This window comes from Tasmannia lanceolata, unplaced genomic scaffold (genome assembly GCF_043159265.1).
Source record: "Tasmannia lanceolata isolate RefF3 unplaced genomic scaffold, GAP_Taslan_0.1 ptg000006l, whole genome shotgun sequence".
NCBI classification, from domain to species: Eukaryota; Viridiplantae; Streptophyta; class Magnoliopsida; order Canellales; family Winteraceae; genus Tasmannia; species Tasmannia lanceolata.
In genome coordinates this window covers 50257879-50278747 of record NW_027518683.1, presented here as the reverse complement: position 1 = coordinate 50278747, position 20869 = coordinate 50257879, and the positions used below count along the sequence as shown (strand labels likewise).

Here is a 20869-nt window from a genome sequence, read left to right as displayed (position 1 = left end):
TATATAAACACTAGGCATTGAATGAACCAAACATGATAAGCAGGGTCAGTGATAATAGACAAACTGTAATATAATAAAGGAAAAAAATAATTCTACATCCAAGTACAATATTATTATCAAGGAAACCATCCATCTGCTTAGTGACCATCACCTTACACTATTCCAATTATTTGACTTCATCTAAACAATTTTCTGAAAGTTTGTGTCCAGAGTTTTATATTTTTCTGTGGGATAAAATTAGGCGACCTCTGGAAATTCTAGGCGACTGAATTTTTGTGCAAAATAGTGGCGAACTGAGATTAGTGCAGTCTGCAGACTGAAATTTTAGAATAGTGAAGTTTCAAGTGTAGGAAAATTTCAGCAAGGTAACAGACTCTTGGGTTACTTATAACATGTTTAAAATAATTTCGGTTTCGGCTATAATTTCGGGCTTCACCATAACTGAAATTTCGGTAATTTCAGCTGAAATTCCGTAAGAAATAAAATAATAATATTATATTGAAATTTCGACGGAAATTTGGTTAGTTTCTGGGAATTTCGGTTTCGGAACTTTTCGGTTTAGGTGTTGACCGAAATCTGAAATTTCCGATTTCGGTCTAACTTTAAAATCTTGCAGCGAAATCACCTACATCCTAAATTTCGGCACAAGTTTGAAATTTGAATATTTTTTTACCGTATTTCGGCCGAAATTTCAGTTTCAGCTATGTCCGAAACCGAAGCTGAAATTTTAAACCTTGCTTACAACAGGGAGGAGGCTGTGAATTAATTCAGAGTTTTTGCATCAAACACACAACATATGAGAACTCATATTCCAAGTAAAGTTTTTTTCCGACAAAATCGAATCCATGGATACTTTAATCCACGATTGCTGGAAATCAGGAGCCTCTTGAATAAAAAATAAGAACATTCAGAATAACTAACGGCAGAGCCTTTTGAATACAAAAATAACACACTCACAATAACTCAAACGGCACGCTCCATGTCTCTTTCCTTCTACAGCCCAACACATCCCTGTGTATGGCCTTCACTTCTATCACAACTCTATAAATACATATGTTCCCATATCCATTTCCATTGCACTCCAAACACCACCCAAAAACATCCTCTCCATGGAGTTCTCAAAGCTCTTCTCCTCTCTCTTCCTACTTCAAGCTCTCCTAGCTTTTTCCAAAACCCAAGCAGCCCCACCACCCTCCAATCTCTTCAGAGAATACATCGGAGCGGAATTCAATAACGTCAAATTCTCCGACGTCCCAATAAACCCAGGAGTTGACTTCCATTTCCTTCTCTCCTTCGCCATTGACTACACAACTTCGAGTTCTCCCTCCCCAACCAATGGAAAATTCAATGTGTTTTGGGACTCGGACAACCTTAGTCCATCGCAAGTTCGTTCGATAAAGAGTAAGCATTCGAATGTGAAGGTTGCTTTGAGCTTAGGTGGGGATAGTGTGGGTGGAGGCTTCGCATTTTTCAACCCTTCTACTATAAATTCCTGGGTTGGAAATGCAGTTTCCTCCCTAACAAAAATCATCAAGCAGTATAATTTGGATGGTATAGATATTGACTATGAGCACTTTAGCGCCGATCCCAACACCTTTGCAGAATGCATCGGACGGCTCGTGACGACTCTCAAGAAAAATGGTGTTATCTCTTTTGCTTCTATAGCTCCTTTTGATGATGACCAAGTTCAGAGCCATTACTTGGCTTTGTGGCGAAAATATGGGCATGTTATAGACTATGTCAATTTCCAATTCTATGCATATGATCAGGGGACGACTGTATCGCAATTTTTGGACTATTTCAATACTCAGAGCTCTAATTACAACGGGGGTAAAGTCTTAGTTAGCTTCATTAGTGATGGTAGCGGCGGTTTGTCTCCAGACAGTGGGTTCTTTAGCGCGTGCAGTAGGCTTAAGAGTGAAGGCAAGCTTCATGGAATCTTTGTTTGGTCTGCCGATGATTCTATGGGAAATGGGTTCCGTAACGAGCGTCGATCTCAGGCCTTGTTAGCCAGCTCCCATTGATCCTTTTTACTCTTCCACTTTGTACTTTGTGTGGTTATAAGAAATGCTTTGTACTTTGTATGGTTATAAGAAATGCTTTCAGTGAAATATGTATTGATAAAAGTTATATGGAACCCATCTTGGGAACCAACTGTATTTGCAGAGTAAGCTCATTAAACACGAAAAGCTTCTTCAATCAGGTATAAGTGAATTCCTGAATTTCTCATATCACCTACTAAGCTATTGATTTCAGAAAAAATAATAATAGTTATATTCGTGCGTGATGTTCTTCAGCTCAATGATTATAAAGCTTCATTGGTCTTTTTCAATCCAGCTAGTGGCTGGATTGATAGACATGTGATGAGAAGGATGCTTTGGAGTTATATAAGGCCTTAGACAATGATACTTCTCTGTTCTCTTTGGTAAATTTCTTACAAGCTCTGGCTATCAGTCCGATAGAGGGACAGAGGTTGTGGCTGTCTAATTCTGGGTCTTTCACTCTTTCTCAAGGGTGTCCACCTAGTCTCTCTCTTCTATAATGAAGATGGAAAAACTGGAAACCCATGTTAGAAATCCTTTAATAATGAAGTTAATGTGGTTTTTGCCAAGCCCAATTTCTCCAAAAAGCTTTGTTTTTTCTCCGGACAATGAAGTCTTCAAAATGAGCTGCGGAAGCTGTTGGGGGTTTCCACGCAAAAGCGAAGATCCCACATCGGACAAGTGATTGGATGAGGAAGGGCTTATAACGACTTGGGAACCCTCAACAGCTAGCTTTTACAGGTGAGTTCTACCTAGGTCCCAACAAGTGGTACCAGAGCTGGGGGCATGCTAATTCCGATATACCCTTGAGGATGGAGAAAATCCCTCAGAAAGATCTCGGTGAGGTAACTTCAATGCACCCTCAGGTGGAGAGAATCCTTCGGGGAAGGTCTTGTAGTTCCCACGTGGCTGCCGCGCACGTTTGTCGGTGTGTGTGGGTGGGGGAGGGGAGGGACTGTTGTGGGTTCTACGCAAAAGCATCCCACATCGGAAAAGTGAATGGACACGGAAGGGCTTATCGACTCAGGCGTTCGTAAACATGGCTTCACCCGAGTATGTGGACCAGCTCTAGGGATAACGTGTCTCACAAGCCCCACCAATTGTACAATTCCAGCTTGTGTATTTTCTTTTCCCTTGCCTGTTTTTTGAGTTTGTCTTCAAGGGTGTCATAACCCCGGTTGTTCTACGCTCTTCCTTAGATATTGCTCTAAGGATTGGGCAGTGATCTTATTCTTGTTCCTGAAATTGTATCATCCTTCTTTATTTACTATATTGTTAGGGGTCCACCTAACCCCACCTTACCACTCAAAAAAAAAAAGTCGAACACCCTCGCCTTAGCAGCTAGCTTCTAGGGGAATTGCAGGACAAAGACGCGAAATCAATTAAGAACTAGTCTTGTTGTATTTTTGGAGGCAGACTTGACAGAATCAGCTTGGAAAACATATGATCTTTTTAGTAGGAGACGAAAATAAAAGGCAAAAGTTTGTGCCGCACCAAGAATATTTAATTGTTTTGCTTATATAATTCCATGTTCTTTAGCCTTTGCCATGACATTTTTGTCTGCATCTTTAAAAAAATAACATTTTTGTCAGCATTTTTGGGAAAGAAATTGATATTAGCTACCCTTTTTCATCTTGAATTTCTCTTCGACAGTTACAGTGGTTAGTATCAACAACCTGTTCAATGGAGTTTAAACAAAGAGTAGGACCCAAGTGGTCCAAAATAAATGCATGGCTGAATTTGAAGAGGGTATTTTGCATTTGATTTTAGGCTTACAAGACATTAAAAAATTGCATGTGTAGAAATTTTGATAATCTTTACCGTCACTTCTCATGTAATCTGTGTGTTCAATTCATCATGTAAGAATACCAGATTAACCGACAAAGAGAACAGAAACCAAAATAAGTGTTCAATACAGAATCCATTCGTTCACCATTTATTACTGCTAGATTATCCTACAATGAGATGACAGAAACAAAATAAGTTTTTATTACATAATGCTTCTACATAAGAGTTATGCAAATACTATGTATTGAACGAACCAAACACCAATAACCAGTGTATTGGTATTTGGTTGTACCAAACAAGCTTTAACGAAGAAAATTAAGAAAATTCAACATCCAAAGAACCATTTTTTTTTATGGAAAGTATAGTATTATCATAGCAAACATCCTTCTGTGTAATGACCATCATCACCTTACGCTGATCCAATTATTTATTTTGGCTGCAAAAGAAGTAAAAAGGAAGATTTAGCTAACTTTCTGTGGTAAAAACCAATATGATCTAGAGGGGTGCAACTTGGGCTGGGTCGGGTTGAGCTTTTTGTCAAAAAATGAATCGGAATCAACCCAAACCCAACCCAATTTTATGGAAAAAGCTCAACCCAAATTGATAAATTTTGACCCAAATTGCACCCCTAATATGATCTCTCTTGCACCCATAATAGGATCTCTCTTTGTTTTTACGTATTCTTTTGACATCAACTTGAAGTTACCAATGTGTATAGTAAAGAGGAATTACCGCGAACCGTGTCTTGATTATTTCAAGCAACACCTGAGGGTCCCATCGGGTTTGTGCATAAGCTTCAATCTTGTTCAGCTCCTAAAACAAGTTTCACACATCATTAATGCCAACTCTTGTGAAAAATTGAGAGAACCCAACATAATGTGGTGTAAGTGAAATAATTGTCATGTATGGTAAGGGTGCGGTGTTTGTTCTCTGCCGCAAGAATAACAGAGATCTGGATCTTTATTCTTTTTTTTAAGGATTAGGACTAAAGGCTGTGTAAACTTTTTGTTGCTACTATTATTTGATAGTTGCATTTCCATGTTAGAAAAGGAAAATATTACTTTCCATAACCCCAGATAAAATACCTAACAAAAATCAGTATTCCATGTGGAACTACACTTTCTAGACTTTACAATGATGTCCCCTTATTGCTCCAATTATGCTAGATATCATGTAACTTGCAATTTGACTATAGCATTGCATCAAAAGCTTTTACCATCCCGAAAGAGACAAGAATAACATGCATTCTAATCATTAAAAATTAAAAATACAGAGCCTAATTTTCAGAGTCTAGATTACTTGAATGAGAAAAAACTACACATGTGCACTGTCAGTCAGGAACCTAAATATCAAGTCCAAAACATATTAGTAGTCCAAATTCACAAGATGGCTAGCACAAGTCAACAAGAAGATTCAGTTATGAGAAAATAGTTTGAAAATTTTCAAGGATTGACGAAATTTGACAAGAAATGCAACCAGAGTTCTACACGGTGTTGTCAATGTAGGAGCCCTGTTCCAACATTACTGTAACCACAGATTCACAACGATAATGGTCTGTGACGGGGACCACGTTTCAAGATCACCACAAACTTAGATTTTAGTCTATAGGCATGTTCTTAAGTTAACAACAAAAAAATTATTTCTTAATTTTATTTTGCATCAGTTTTAGATCCCTCTCATGTTAAGGTTGACCAATAATTGAAACTCTACTACAAGCGTAGACGTGTAGTCATAAACTGTGATCAGGAGTGCCAAGGGTTTTTAAGAGGGGGAGTTTTATGGGACTGAGCCTCTAGCTCAATGGTCAAGGCTTTATTCTTAAACCTGGAGGTCGGAGGTTCGATTCCCAGCTTACCTACACAAAAAAAGAAAGAAAGGGGGGGGTAGCGTAAATTTTTTGAAGATTGTTAGAAGGCTTTAGATTGGGTTTTGAACCATTCCTCTTGGAGTGCAACTCTGCAAAACTAGATCAAACACTAAAGGCTTGTGGAGGATTGGAGTTTTATTTGGACTGTGGATTAAATCCTCCTTGCATAGGGTCAAGCAAGTCTAGGAGTTTTGAGGAGTATTTAAGAAGGTCAGATCTCTTCATGTCTGACTAGGAATGCTCAGTGACAACCTCTCAATTGCCACCTCCTAGGGTGTTCTAGGCTTTGAGTTATCGGGTTGCATCAGGATACTACATAGTTGAAGTTGTCAAATTTATGTAGAGATGGGACTTTGGATGTTTGTCTATAAATAAGGACGGACAGCCTCCCACACATATTTCAAAATTTTACTTTTTATTTGCTTGAGTTTTTCCTGAATATCGTTTTCTTCTTCAAATTTCCGAGTTTCAGAACTTGAACTTCTTTGGCTGCTGGTTCTTCTTCAGTGTGCGAGTTCTTGCAACTTCTTTCCTGTGCTGCTTATCCAAAAACTATTCTCCTCCATGTGACGTGAGGTCTGTGAGAAAAATTCTCAAGATTTTCTGTTTAGATTGCATAAAAATTTTGGAGAAGAATTTTTTGTCAAAATTTCATGCTTTTCCATTGTTTGATTACATATGAAATAAAGTAATTTGACCAGCCAGAATTCAAGTTTTATTTACAGAGACCTTTAATTTTAAGGATATCATTAAAATTTATCATTTTCTTCTAAGAATAGTAGAGATCTGGATCTTTATTCTTTTTTTTATAGGATTAGGACTAAAGGCTGTGTAAACTTTTTGTTGCTACTATTATTTGATAGTTGCATTTCCAGGTTAGAAACGGAAAATATTACTTTCCATAACCCAGATAAAATACCTTACAAAAATCAGTATTCCATGTGGAACTACACTTTCTAGACTTTAGAATGATGTCCCCTTATTGCTATAATTATGCTAGATATCATGTAACTTGCAATTTGACTATAGTATTGCATCAAAAGCTTTTACCATCCCAAAAGAAACGAAAATAACAGGCATTCTAATCATTAAAAATTAAAAATACAGAGCCTAATTTTCAGAGAGTCTAGAATACTTGACTGAGAAAAAACTACACGTGTGCAGTCAGTCAGGAACCTAAATATCAAGTCCAAAACATATTAATAGTCCAAATTCACAAGATGGCTAGCACAAGTCAATAAGAAGATTCAGTTATGAGAAAATAGTTTCAAAATTTTCAAGGATTGATGAAATTTGACAAGAAATGCAACCAGAGTTCTACACAGTGTTGTCAATATAGAAGCCCTGGTCCAACATTACTGTAACCACAGATTCACAATGATAATGGTCCGTGCCGGGGACCACGTTTCAAGATCACCACAAACTTAGATTTTAGTCTATAGGCATGTTCTTAAGTTGACAACAAACAAATTATTTCTTAATTTTATTTTCATCTGTTTTAGATCCCTCTCATGTTAGGTTGACCAATAATTGAAACTCTACCACAAGCATAGTCATAAACTGTGAGCAGGAGTGCCAAGGGTTTTTAAGAGGGGAGTTTTATGGGACTGAGCCTCTAGCTCAATGGTCAAGGCTTTGTTCTTAAACCTGGAGGTCGGAGGTTCGATCCCAGCTTACCTACGGAAAAAAAGAGGGGAGTTTTATGGTAAAATTTTTGAAGACTGTTAGAAGGCTTTAGATTGGGTTTTGAAGCATTCCTATTGGAGTGCAACTCTGCAAAACTAGATCAAACACTAAAGGCTTGTTGAGGATTAGAGTTTTATTTGGGCTGGATTATATCCTCCTTGCATAGGGTCAAGCAAGTCTACGAGTTTTGAGGAGTATTTAGAAGGTCAGATCTCTTCCTGTCTGACTAAGAATGCTCAGTGACAACCTCTCAATTGCCACCGCCTAGGGTGTTCTAGTTTGAAAAAGTCTGCAATTTCTAGGCTTTGAGTTATCGGGTTGCGTCAGGATACTTCATAGCTGAAGTTGTCAAATTTATGTAGAGATAGGACTTTGGATGTTAGTCTATAAGAAAGGACAGACAACCTCCCACACATTTTCAGAATTTTAATTCTTTTTTGCTTGAGTTTTTCCTGAATATCGTTTTCTTTTTCAAATTTCCGAGTTTCAGAACTTTAACTTCTTTGGCTGCTGGTTCTTCTTCAGTGTGCAAGTTCTTGCAACTTCTTTCCTGTGCTGCTTATCCAAAAACTAATCTCATCCATGTGACGTGAGGTCTGTGACAGAAATTCTCACGATTTTCTGTTTAGATGCATAAAATTTTTGGAAAAGAATTTTTTTTCAAAATTTCATGCTTTTCCATTGTTTGATTACATAGGAAAGAAGGTAATTTGAACAGCCAGAATTCAAGTTTTATTTAAAGAGACCTTTAGTTTTAAGGATATCAATAAAATCTATCATTTTCTTCTAAATTTTGGAAATGAAAAAAAAATCCTATGAAAAAATTTTCCTTCCAGACTCCGGAACATGCATTGCATTTTTTACATACCTCAATCCATGTTGCCAACTTAGGCCTGCCTGCTGTGATGTCATGCTTCTTCACATCCGAAAAGAAGAGCTGGGCTCTATCAATAAATGGAGCGTATGCAATATCCACCTGAAGGATAGACATTTATTAATGAATTAGAAGTAATTCTGGATCATGGAAAATATTAAAATAAGAGGAAACTGCATTCCACTAATTACACATTTATGTTTGAAATGATCAATTCACCATTGTATTTTGAAAATAATAGCCAACAACCTTTTGAAATGATCAATTCACCATTGTAATTTGAAAATAATGGTTAACAACCTGTTCTACTTGCAATAACAGGAGAACTCAGACTGTGGAGAAAATCATGGAACAATATAGGAAACTGTTTTGTAATATACAATTTGAAACTCCCATGATAGCATGTGAATTAATATTACATAATCTTCCCCAAGTATCCATTACCTAAGATGGCTACAAGCACACATTCACAAAAAGAGTTTACAATATGCTTTTGTTGTGAGTCATTTTTTACAAGACAAAACAATTACATGTGTATGTTAACAAAAAAAAAAGAAAAAGAAAAACATAAAATACATGGCATAAAAACAATCATATATGAACAAATATAGGTTCTATTTCGCATATCTTGGGCCTTCTGGCCTCCTATGAGTTCTTAAATTACTATTTCTTAACATTTTAAACTGACATTTCAAATTATTAAATACCAAATCTTATATTCTTACGTAAATCATGATGTTTAGCAAGAAAACCAAGATATCTCACAAAGAATATTATTGTGAAAGACGCAAATTAAGATTCAGGAATCAAGATGTTGCAGAACTTTACAACAAAAACTGATGTGACAGAACATTTAGGCACTTTTATTAATTTTACTAACATAATTTAGATAAAAATATATATCATCATGAAATAGAAAGTTGGAATCTAAAATTCGGATTGATTTCCCAATTCCAATAAATAGGAAAAGGGGTTCTTAATTGTTTTTTGAAGTGCTTCTGAAGCAGGTACAAGTCAACACTAAATGTGAAATTAAGCATCAACGCACTCTCCTTTTCGGAATAATCCATCCAAAATTAGAGTACTTAAAAGAAAAGGTTCAAATCCGCCAGACCGCCCCAAAGATTGGTCCCATTGTTTCAGTGGATCTTATCATTCCACCAATGGGAGCCACAGGATTGGGCTTTTTGGCCGACTACCATCCCTTTGCCTTAAAAAATATACCTACATTACAAGTGTTAAATTCTCAAACTGAATGAGAGGCAAAATGTAATGCAGAAAATAAAACTTATGCCTGACACTACGTAGTTGAACACAGTTAGACAAATGGAGTCATACGCACTTATGTTAGCCTTTCAAAAAAATTACAGAACAAAAATTGCAATTGGAAAAAAAATGAATGAAAACTAACCTAGAAAGAGTAACATGATGAAGGTATTACTTACCAAACTAAATTGTCCAAGGAAAAAAGGGCCGTCGCCAAATTTGGAAAGTGCACTTTCTATGTAATCAAAAGATGGTCCTGACATTTTATGAAGAAAGTAGTTTGTAATTAGATGTCATGCTTTGTTTTAAGATTAAATGCATATAAGAAAAAGTTTTCAATCTCACCAATTTCATTGACTGCATCTCCCTTGGAAGCAAATACTTTAAAGATGGAGCTATTGAAAGTGTCGCTGTAAGAAAGCAACTCTTCTGCAAACACTCTTTTGGCAGGATCCTACAGTCATTCGGAGAAACATTTTTAAAATCTTGAAGCTATATAAGGATTAAAATCAAGGTTCAAATAGAGTTCCCTCATCTTACATCAGGCAGAAGCGCAGGGCCTTTGAAGTGGCTATCAATATATTTAATCAAATCCAAACTCTCTCCTCTAATTTCGTTATTGTGCTCCAATGCAGGTACCTGCAAAAATAATTGAAGATAATCATCTCAACATGTGGACTTTATTTCTTTCTCTACAGACTTATATCACCATGTCTTTTGGTCATTATGATCTTCATGTATATATCACCATGTATTAGCTGTTTATGATGAATGGAATTGATTTTCAGCTTGTCCCACACAAAATCAATTTCCTTACTTTTAAATAACCAAAATCACATTATCACCCACATATACGGGAAGGGCAGTTTAAGCATGGGTAGATGAGATCATATTTTGAGAAAAATTAGAGCTTGATTAGTAGTATCAAAAGTCATAATTAAGGTTAGGTCTATCTATATGGACTGCAGTCAGTGTTACTGTTCACGATCTTATTTCTTCTACCGTATTTTCCTCTCCAGTATTGTGCTGTGTTGTGCCATATTTGAATTTTCTGCAGTTTGACATCCTTGACAGATATTCCAGTTAATAATTTCAAAACTGTGAGATTTTCTGAGTTGCATTGCTTAATTTCAAAACTGCAGTTTGACATCCTAGACATTAGTTGCTTAATTCTCTGCATAAGTTAAATTGATCTGCGCCAACTTGTCAAGGCCTTTGCGCAAGCAGCAAACAAGATTAGCATTATGAAGTTGTAGAAATAGAGAACGACACAGATAAACTTCCTCATGGAACATACAATTTAATTTATTATTTTGAATATTGTAACCATAGTTGCCAGAGTGGGAAGCAAGTGCGAAAAGCGAACGTAGAATGCGAAGGCTTTAGAAAAGAGAAAAGTGAAAAGCTCTAAAGAAAGTAAAGATGAAATGTGCGGGAAGTGCATGAAGCATGCATGGTTTTAAATTTCCCGAAGTATTTCGGTTTCGGCACAAACCGAAACGAAATTCACATGAAGTCGTTTCTTTACAAGATTTTGCCGAAATTTTACCGAAATTCTGAAATTTCGCCGAAATGTTTTTGGACTTTTTTTACAAAATTTCCACCAAAATTTTAAAAATGCACACCGAAATGTTATAATTTCCACTGAAATAGCCAAAATTCCAACCAAAATCACTGAAATTGACACCAAAATTTTAGAGTTTCGGTCGAAATTAAAAAAATAAACAACATCATATTCATATTTTTACATGATTTCGGCCGAAATTTCGGTCCAAAACCGAAACGTTTCGGTGGTGGCCGAAACCGACACCGAAACCGAAATTTATAACCTTGGAAGCAAGCAATAAGCCTCATTGGAAGTGAACAACAAATGTGTAGGATGAGTAGTGTCATAGTAGTTTAAGGTAGAAAGGTTGACGTATGTAAGGATTAAAGGTAATCAGAAGACTTTATGACAGATTAGAATTACATGTTTTAGGAATTTATAGTTTCAAATGTTCTATTCATGTAAATTTAATGTAAATTTTTTGGGAAAAGATTCACAAAGGTTTTATTGAAACTTCAGATGTTTTTTTAAATTTTACACACTCTTATTTAAATAAGCTCCTTTAACGTTATAAATACTCTTTTAGAAGAAAAAAAATACCCTAAATAGGAAGCATACTCTTAACTGAGAGGAAGGGTGTGGGCAGCGTGTTTCCGCTCAATTTGGGAAGCGAGAAGAATTTAGCTTACGAAAAGAGTTTCTGGTATCTTCCTATCCAACTAGGAAGTTTTTGGTAATTATTGTTTTAACTATTAAACAAGTTGAAGGGCAAAAGATACAAGATATTAAAACCAGACAAAAGAACACGAAACACGATGGTTGGCCAGACAATCAGCCTAGGAAATTCCATCATGGAGAATGTGTGCCACCTTGAATTCAGTCAAGAATAATAAAATTCCCTACATCTCTCTGGAAAGGTCAACGAGAAAACAAGGGGGCTTAGAGTTTCCTTTGAGCTACGTAATAGTAGTAAGAAAATCACCTTTTATCGACACCCTAAAGTAGCCAATAGCCACTCAAGTCTTTAACCCTAACCAAACAGCTTTAACTCCTGCATTTTTTTTTTAAATATGACAAAAATATATTAAAATCATACGAAGAATACATGCATGTGGGACCAGTAGTCCCCCAAGTATTACAATGTATGAAGACCTAGGACAGTCCAGGACGGAGAAAACAAAAAAAGAAAACTATAAACCCAGCGATTGGCCCTCCCAACCGGCTTCCGGTTCCTCCCAAAAACAGCTCTGAAATCATCAAGTCCCATCCACCTTCCAAAGTATTCTTTCCTACTCCATTCATTGGAGATGTAGTCACCTATGGAGAAGTTTTGCTAAGTCCTTTGCAGGCCTCCACCAAAATCTTGATGACCGATGAGGCCTCTATTCCTTTAGGGAACTTCTTCTTCACCCATCCTAAAAATGGCCCCCTAGTATATTTGTGACCTGGAACTCCTAATTGATGAACACAATATATGCTTCCTCATAGTTGTTTATGTATTCGATTCATAGTCCCTTCCCTCCATCAGATCATAGGGAGGCTTGATTCCGCCAAATCTCATTACCACCCCAACCATGCAGAGCTCAACTAAGAGGAGCATTTTTCAAGTTTGTCCAGTAGACTTTGAAGGTGGGTGATCGGCAGATCCATGAAAACCGCATCCGGATTTCTTTCCAAAAAGCCAGGACTTCTTCGAGTTTCAATTTGTTCCTCCAGATGAGAAATAACCACCTCCCTTAAACATTCCCATAGTCTCTTCCGCCTACGACTTTCCTCTAGTAATTTTCCAGAGATTTCTTGATGCGTGAGGTCGTTGATGGAGACTCTCCTTTCGTCATAAATCATCCTTCTCATCATGGTTTAAAATTTCGACCGAAATCCGAAATTTCGGATACCGGTGGGGACCGAAACCGAAAATTTTCGAAATTCCATTTTTCGCCCTTTACCAAATTTCGGTTTAATGACATTATTTATTTTTTAAAAAAATGGTTACAAAATTTCGTCCGAAATTACGGTTTTTTGTGGGGTTCGACACAGTTACCAAAACCAAAATTTTAAACCTTGCTTCTCATCCAGTGAAGAATTTTTTTCCAGCACCATGATCTCCATAAACAACTTCCTCTTGCGCCCCCTGGGCATGAGTATGATTCCTGCTGCAAGGGCTCTTGTTCTTCCATTTTTACTTACTTAGATGTGAAAGATACCCATGAAACCCTGCGAATTCCAGTCAGTTCATATTATAATTTGTATCACCGCCATAAGGCCACTGACCTGAACCTAGGTGTCCCAACCCGAACTCCTTTTGTAGTTACAATTAATTATTACTTTTGGCGAGCCATCCCATCCGAGGGAGCCTTCTCGCCTTCCCAAGATAAGGTTTGAAAGCAATTACATGGGTCAAAGATTTGAAGATAACTTACACATTTTCCAAAACACAAGCCCCCCTGCCCATCCCACCTTTGACCCAATACTAACTAAGGAAAATGATTTTATCAGTACCCCACGCTGGATCCAACCCCCTATCCGGCTCTAGGGTATCACGGATGACTTTCATCCAAGGGCCATGCAAACCTTAGAGGATTAGGGGAATCGACCAAAGCTGGCCAAGGAGGCCGCAATGGAATCCATTTTATTTATCAAACCTTCAGGAGGGAATTTGAGGCGGCCAGGTACCTTAGATTTAGAGCTTAGCTTTTGTGCCAAGCTATGGGTCAAATTTCGAGGTTTGGACCCTGGCCCGAATGATATCCCTTTTGAGGCTATAAGCGCTTTCCTTAGATTAACAAGTCTGTCCTTTCAAGCTACCAAAACCAATCTATCATGCCCAAAACACCTAGTTGACTGATAGACGCCCTCTATCCAGAGAGTGGGGCCCATATCAGGGCGGGACGATCCCAAGAGACCTCCACCAAGTTTGAAATTTGAATTCAAATTCAAAGGGGCAGATCCCAAGGGTTAAATGGATCTCCATCCCAGATTCTTCAACAAGGGAGAATCTGACCCAGTTGCCGGTGCCTGTCTTCCCCAGGGCAAAGATTCCATTCCCGGGAGGGAGCCCAAGCAAGTGCCTGAACCAACTAGAACTTGGCCAGAATCAGGGAGAGAAATCTGGATTTCAGTACGAATTGGGAACACTTGCCCCCAACCCGAACTAAGATAAGAGGGGGAACAACCTGCCACTGTGGGGCAGCGATTTTGGCAGAGACGAAGCTCATACATTGGTTATCGCTTTCTTCCATTTTCACCTCCAAGACTCGCCCAAATGTGTTTCCCAGGGCTTCAACCGTTGAGGTGGCCCAAACATGGAGAGGGATACCATAAAAATTAACCCAGAAGGTTACCTTGTCTTGAGGGAATTTAAAGTTCCAAAGGGCTAGCGAAAGTAATTGGTCTTCCCAAACTTTTGATCCTAAAACAATCTTACAGCCTCCTCTTCTAAGTTGAACATAAATAACACTTTGTTTTTAGCTAGAGTACATGGACAAGGGAGGAAAGGAATGTCCCAAACCCCTTTGGCCCATAACCACAGGTCAATGAGTGTCCCAGAGTTTTCCTTTCTCCTTCCTATGAAGCAAGCTTTTAGATATTCCATCCTCCTTTCCACTTCCTTGCCCGAGATAGATAGAAGAGAAAATCCACGCTCAGTCATTAAAGAAATCAACCCAGAATCCGGCCATCGACAATCTTCCGTAGAGGATTCTAGATTGGTATGGTTTTCGATAAGATCTGAGTCAATCTTTTTTCTTTTTCTTTTTTTTCCCCGAAAGGCGCCATCGACACTTCTCCCTCCATCTAAAATTGATCATGCTTTGTTTGTTGGTGCTTACACCAGCGACAACACCTCCGCCATTGGAAGTTGCAATATGCACAAGATGGGCAAAGCCAATCTCCCTTTTTTCCACCTTCCATCCCTTCTCTCTGACATGTATGTTTTGCTTTAGACGGATTGAACTAAAACCACTGTTTGATATCTGTAGAACTCTGCATTGCACGTCTAAACCTGAGCTTAAGTACTTCTTTTGACATGACATGACATGACAACATGAGATCTCTTCCTTAAATATGATCTGAAATACTACTTTTCATCATCAGCCAAAAACAACAGAATAATGTACGAGATACAGAGTAACAGAGATCCTATAATGCATCCTTGCCATATCAGATGTCTTTGTATCTGGGTAATACATAGTATCTTAACTCCTGCATTTTTTGCATGACCCTTGCCACACAATCATCCAAATCTAACAAAACCTCATCACCAACATCAGAAACTACCCAAAAGGTTATTTTAAATCAAAGTGGTGACTCTCAGAAAGGAGACTTCTAAAGGTTATTTTAAGCAGATTTATTCTAAATATATATGCCCACATATGTTGCAAAATCAATGGCTCGTTTGCTTTTGGCCTTGTCTGTAGCCATAGATGATCAGTTCCATTTAATGTTGTGATTTAATTTGTCCTACAGAAATCATAAAGTGAAAGAGGTCTAACACCCAATCTATTTTAGAAAAGTAATATATCATCGACAAAGGCAAAAATAGAGCAGAAAACGAGAAGAAACATACTGATTTATATTGTTCAATTCAAGAAGAAAATTACAAAGAATAAAATGACTAGACTGCATAGAACTTTTTACCAAGTGTGAAATAAACAAGTTTCCTATCATTATCCCTTAACCAAATCAGGAAATAACAATTTACATGCCAGAGATAAAGTCTCATTTTTGGTAGGTGAGGGACACAGCGTTAGACATAACCACAACACAGGACACTGAATCATAACAAACGCATAACACAATAAAGTGGATCATAACATCCCTTTTTTTTTAAATAGTAGCCAAGTATACATTAAAAAGAGACCGAGATGGTCAGATTACAAAGAGAGAATGCAGGAAACGACTCTTCCCAAAAAGACAACAAATCAAGGAGGAAGATAATAAAAAAAGGCTAAAGATTCTTGGGATACACCCTCTCTAGCCAAACCATCCGCCACCGTGCTCGCAGATTGTCTCACATGCGAGAAAGGTATGGATGATGACCCAATCCGATCAAAAACTTCATCAAAATAACTATCGAATCTCCATGGGTGATTTTGTGATCTTTTTAACCAACGGATCACATTTAGTGAATCCCCTTCCACAACCAAGGAATCCAATTGATGATGATCCACTAGCTTAATCCCTTGGTAGACCGCTCGAACTTCTGCTTCCGATGCATCAGTTACCCCATGGAGATGGATACGCTGTTATGATCCAATTGTTATGATGGAGTAACTGGATCATAACAACCTATCCATCTCAATCTTACAAAATTCACCAAGGAAATCACGTAATGGCTGGATTCGACAAAGTTAGAGGCCTTAGGCAATCAAATCTTGTTCGATTCAACCAGAGTCAATAGAAAAAAAATCACCGAGTGAATCATTGATCACTGGAGTGGCTTGGATTTTGCAATGTATGAGTTCTAGACTGAATATGAGTTTTTAGACATTGAGTTATCCTATCTATCACAATAAGACAAACCCTATAAGTATAACCGGAGAATAACTAAATAACTACAACAAAAGGGCCAATACTCCCATCAGTCTCTATTATATATTAAAGAAAGGCACCTTGTTTGTAGGGTAGACCTTCTCCTTGTACCAAGCAGGCCTATTTTGCAAATCAATGGGAACCAATTTTATGTCTTCCTGCAATCCCTGCTCTCTCAATAAAGAAAGAGAAAAACAAGTAACTCAAATTAGAAATGAATGATAACCCAATGTAGTTCATAAAGATTTTGAATTCAGTACAATTACAAGAAAGTCGCGAAGGGAACTGAGAACGAACTCACAAACCTTATAATTTCTAGTAATCCATGCACGCTGCGCGAAAGGGCATATATATGATGTATACAGCCTTCAAAAAAAAAAACTTTGCAAGTCAAAATGTCAAATAATGAAAAGAAGAATCTGAAAATAACCCAGTTTCACAAATAATGTCCCACGCAGGGAAACCAAAAAAGAAAGAATAAAAGAACAGTTTGAAGATCCTTCCACAGACCAAAATCAGAAAAGTGCTTGCTGACTACATCAGAGACATTGATTTTTTTTTAGAGAAATGTTATCAGCACTACTGTATTTTGATGAGGGCACTCCTCACTTTAGTAAAAGTACAGTATGGCCCGCAACATAGGATGATCCAAACCTTCCATGTGATGGGCCACAGCCTAAATAGGTTGTGCCCCAAAAAACATTTCCATAGGTTGATGATCCTAACCCTCCAATCTGAATGTTAGAGGGTTGATACTAACCCTCTATAGATCCGAGGGTTAGGATCATCCTATGGAAATGCTATGATCATAGCTATTTTAAAGGGATATTATCAAAGATCAAAGGCTCCTCCTCTAAGTAAAAATTGAATAGGGTTGGTTCAATTCTTTCTTTTTTTTGTGTGTGTGAAAACTGTAGGAGCTTTTAGAAATATTTTTTCCGTCCACATTTTTTGAGAAAATTCTTGCAATCCAAACATGGCCTTAAAGCAACAAAAACCCTGAAAGTGAAACAAGTAAAACCCATAAAAATCAAAGAAAGACAACAACAAATTACAGTAAGAACAGATCGACCTCGTGGTTCCATCAAAAAGAATGGGTTGCTCTGAGGTAGAATTCAGAACCTCCGGGAGAACCTCTTGAACTTTTCTAAACAAACAAACAAGAGAAAAATGCATAAGAACAATAACACCATTAGCCCACCAATTGAATAAAACTTAAATATACAGAAATTTTAAAGCAAACCCGTGAAATTAAGAAAACCCAAGAAAAAATTGGAGAATGGAAGAGATTCATGAAATTACCCTGTTGCCATTGAGGGATTTAGAAATGGAACGTGGGTTTTAGAAATTGGGAGGACTAATGCTGTTGCTCCAAATCAAGTATATACGTATATATAGCCTGGGCAAATAGATTGAAACGTCAGTAATGACGTATGAAAGATGCAGAGGTGGATAAATGACTTAATATTTAGAACTGAGATTTTATGTACCTGGCTGTATATCCAGCATTGTTCATAAGGTGTTCTATGGACCTCCTTGGGATGATCCAAACTGTCTATAAATAGGTCCTACGCAAAAATCATTTTCATAGGATGATCATAACCCTCCGATCTATAAAGGGTGCATATTAAGGGAACCTCTACAGATCAGAGGGTTAGGATCATTCTATGAAAATGATCTTTTGGGTACAACCTATTTATATTGTGGCCCAACAAATGGAAGGTTTGGATCATCCTATGGAGTGGGCCATATAGGGACTATACTACCACACACCATATAAAAGGGAAATAATTATTTTAAAAAGGGAAATGATATCAGCACAGCCATGTTTTTATAACTGGTAAAATATTTATTAATGAATTAGTATAACTTTTTAAAAATATTGTTCAATATTACTACGTAATTATTGTTAATTTCAGAAGAAATTTTATATTAGAATAATCAAAGAAATGGCAACATGATCAATTAGTAGAAGAAACAGGAAAAAAAAAATTTTGAAAGAACAAATAAACTTCTTTGATTTATTGGAGGAAGAAATAAATGTTGTGGGGTGGCATGGATCGAATGTTTGCCTAAAACTGAATTTTTCCAGAGGCTCCCTTCAATTCAGCATTCTTCTTGAAAGAAAGGGGATATTTTTTTGCAAGGAGGAGAGAGTGTTTGAGAGGCAGAGAGATAAGACTGTAAACGTATCATATACATATCACAAACCTAAGCAAATCTGCATCAAGTTTCGAATCTATAAAAAATCAAATCATAATGATAGTTCCAGCAGAACCTAATTCTATCATTTCAGCAACCTATCAACATGCAATTCTCCAATTGCCAGCTTCCACCACTGAATAAGATCTCGCTATCTAGCGGTTTCTAAGAACCAAAGAACAAAAAGCATGATAAAAATCTCCAAATCTTGTTTCAAAACATTAGCAGAACACGCACAACTCTTCCCGAAGCTTTTGATCCATCAGAGAGACTGGGCTCTTAGTAACAATTTTACCTACTAAGATTGATAAAAATAAAATGTAAATCAAGTTAGAATAGATATTATACAGTCTATACGGATTTTCTTTTGAAAACCATAGGCACCTGATCAGGATTTCCGACTGAGAAATAAAAAAATATACAGAAATAGGAATTCCCACAAATAACATGGCAAATGGCAGGGACATTGCAGCAGTGAAATGGCGAAAATACCCTAGACAAATTTGACTTAGTGAAATGGCAGGGACATTGCAGCATTGAAGGCAAGGGCCCCGTGCAATGCACGGGCCGACAAAGAATTGTACAAACCACATCATAGGTTGATCCAAACCGTCCATGTGATGGAACAGAACATAAATAGGTTGTGCCAGTAAAATCATTTCCATAGGCTGATCCTAGCCCTCCAATCTATAAAGGTTTTCATAATTTTTGTTCATCTTAAGGTGCCCAGAATTCGTCAATATTTTTACAAGTGTCCTGCATTCGTAATATCAAACTTTCCGTAATTTGACCCTCACATAGTGAATAAGGAAAAGTAATTTTTTTGTCATCGTTAGGGGTGTAACTCGGGTCGGGTTGAGACCAACTCGAGGAACCCTTTTCTCCAACCCAACCCGACCCAACCCGATTTGCAATTTCCTCAACCCGACCCAACCCGATTTCCAATTCGGGCTGGGTTGGGTCGGGTTGACCCAATTTGATATGGTACCAATTGTTGACCACCTCAACTCAAGCCGGGTTGTTTTGGATTTTGGGAACCAATAGTGAGTCACCAATAATCAGTTTTTAAGTCACAATCGGTTCTCAAAATCCAAAACAAACAGGGACTAACAATTAACAAAGGGAAATGTTATCCGCGGTACTATATTTTGATGATCACAGTCCTCACTTGATTAAAGTAAGGTATGGCCCGCACCATAGGATTATCCAAACCGTCCATTGTGGACTATGGAGACTATTTCAATGTTGAAAAAGAAAAACACATATACAGAACTTCTTCAGATGGAACCCAAATTCGGGTTTCGGGTCGGGTCGGGTTGCCCGACAACCCAACCCTACCCAACCCGATTTCCAATTCGGGTTGATTTTTCCCAACCCAACCTGATTTGCGAAAAATCTTAACCCGACCCAACCCAAATTCGGGTTGAGCCCGACCCTCGTGGGAATATCTAAGAACATCGATGGTTTCAAATTATATATAGTGCTAATGTCGTCACTACCATATTTTATAATGACACTACTCACCGTATGTTGATGATCACACTCCTCACTTTGTTAAAATGTACGGTATGGCCCATACCATAGGATGATCCAAACCGTCCATTAGATGGGCCACTGCCTAAATATGTTGTGCCCTAAAAATAATTTTCATAGGTTGATCCTAACCCTCCGATCTATAGAGGGTTATAGGTTGATCCAACCGTCCATGTGATGGAATACAACATCAATCGGTTGTGCCCGTAAAATCATTTCCATAGGCTGATCGTAGCCCTCCAATCGATAGAGATTTCCATAATTGTTGTTCCTCTTCAGGTGCTCGGCATCCGTCAATATTTTGTAACTTGTCCCGAATGCGTCATATAACGTAGTTTTTTCGTCATTGTCATATGTCTATACCTCTTTTTGGTAGTTTTTTTCCGTAATTGTCATAGACAGGTACCATATGTCGGTACTTTTCGTATGCAATTGACGATTGTACCCTCAAATCATTTCTCGTTCGGAGAAACTTCTAGCATCAAAATGACTTAAATGCCCCCAGCTAATAGGATACAGTAGGAAGTTTTTCTAAA

At 37.6% G+C, this 20869-nt stretch overlaps 1 protein-coding gene and 1 pseudogene across 1 annotated transcript; one reads left to right on the top strand and one right to left on the bottom strand.

Moving 5' to 3' along the window:
* The first annotated feature begins 1086 nt into the window (after positions 1 to 1086).
* On the top strand, positions 1087 to 2024 carry LOC143880480 (chitinase 2 pseudogene; annotated as a pseudogene).
* A 1984-nt stretch (positions 2025 to 4008) lies between these two features.
* LOC143880481 (glutathione S-transferase L3-like) lies at positions 4009 to 17984 on the bottom strand. The gene is made up of 10 exons (XM_077383521.1): positions 17901 to 17984; positions 17671 to 17745; positions 16904 to 16964; positions 16679 to 16765; positions 10064 to 10162; positions 9869 to 9977; positions 9703 to 9779; positions 8252 to 8359; positions 4563 to 4643; positions 4009 to 4266 (listed from the first exon to the last, which is right to left on the bottom strand). Exons 1-10 carry the CDS (start codon positions 17909 to 17911, stop codon positions 4258 to 4260), a joined length of 717 nt encoding a protein of 238 aa, XP_077239636.1. The 5' UTR covers positions 17912 to 17984; the 3' UTR covers positions 4009 to 4257.
* Positions 17985 to 20869: the final 2885 nt, after the last annotated feature.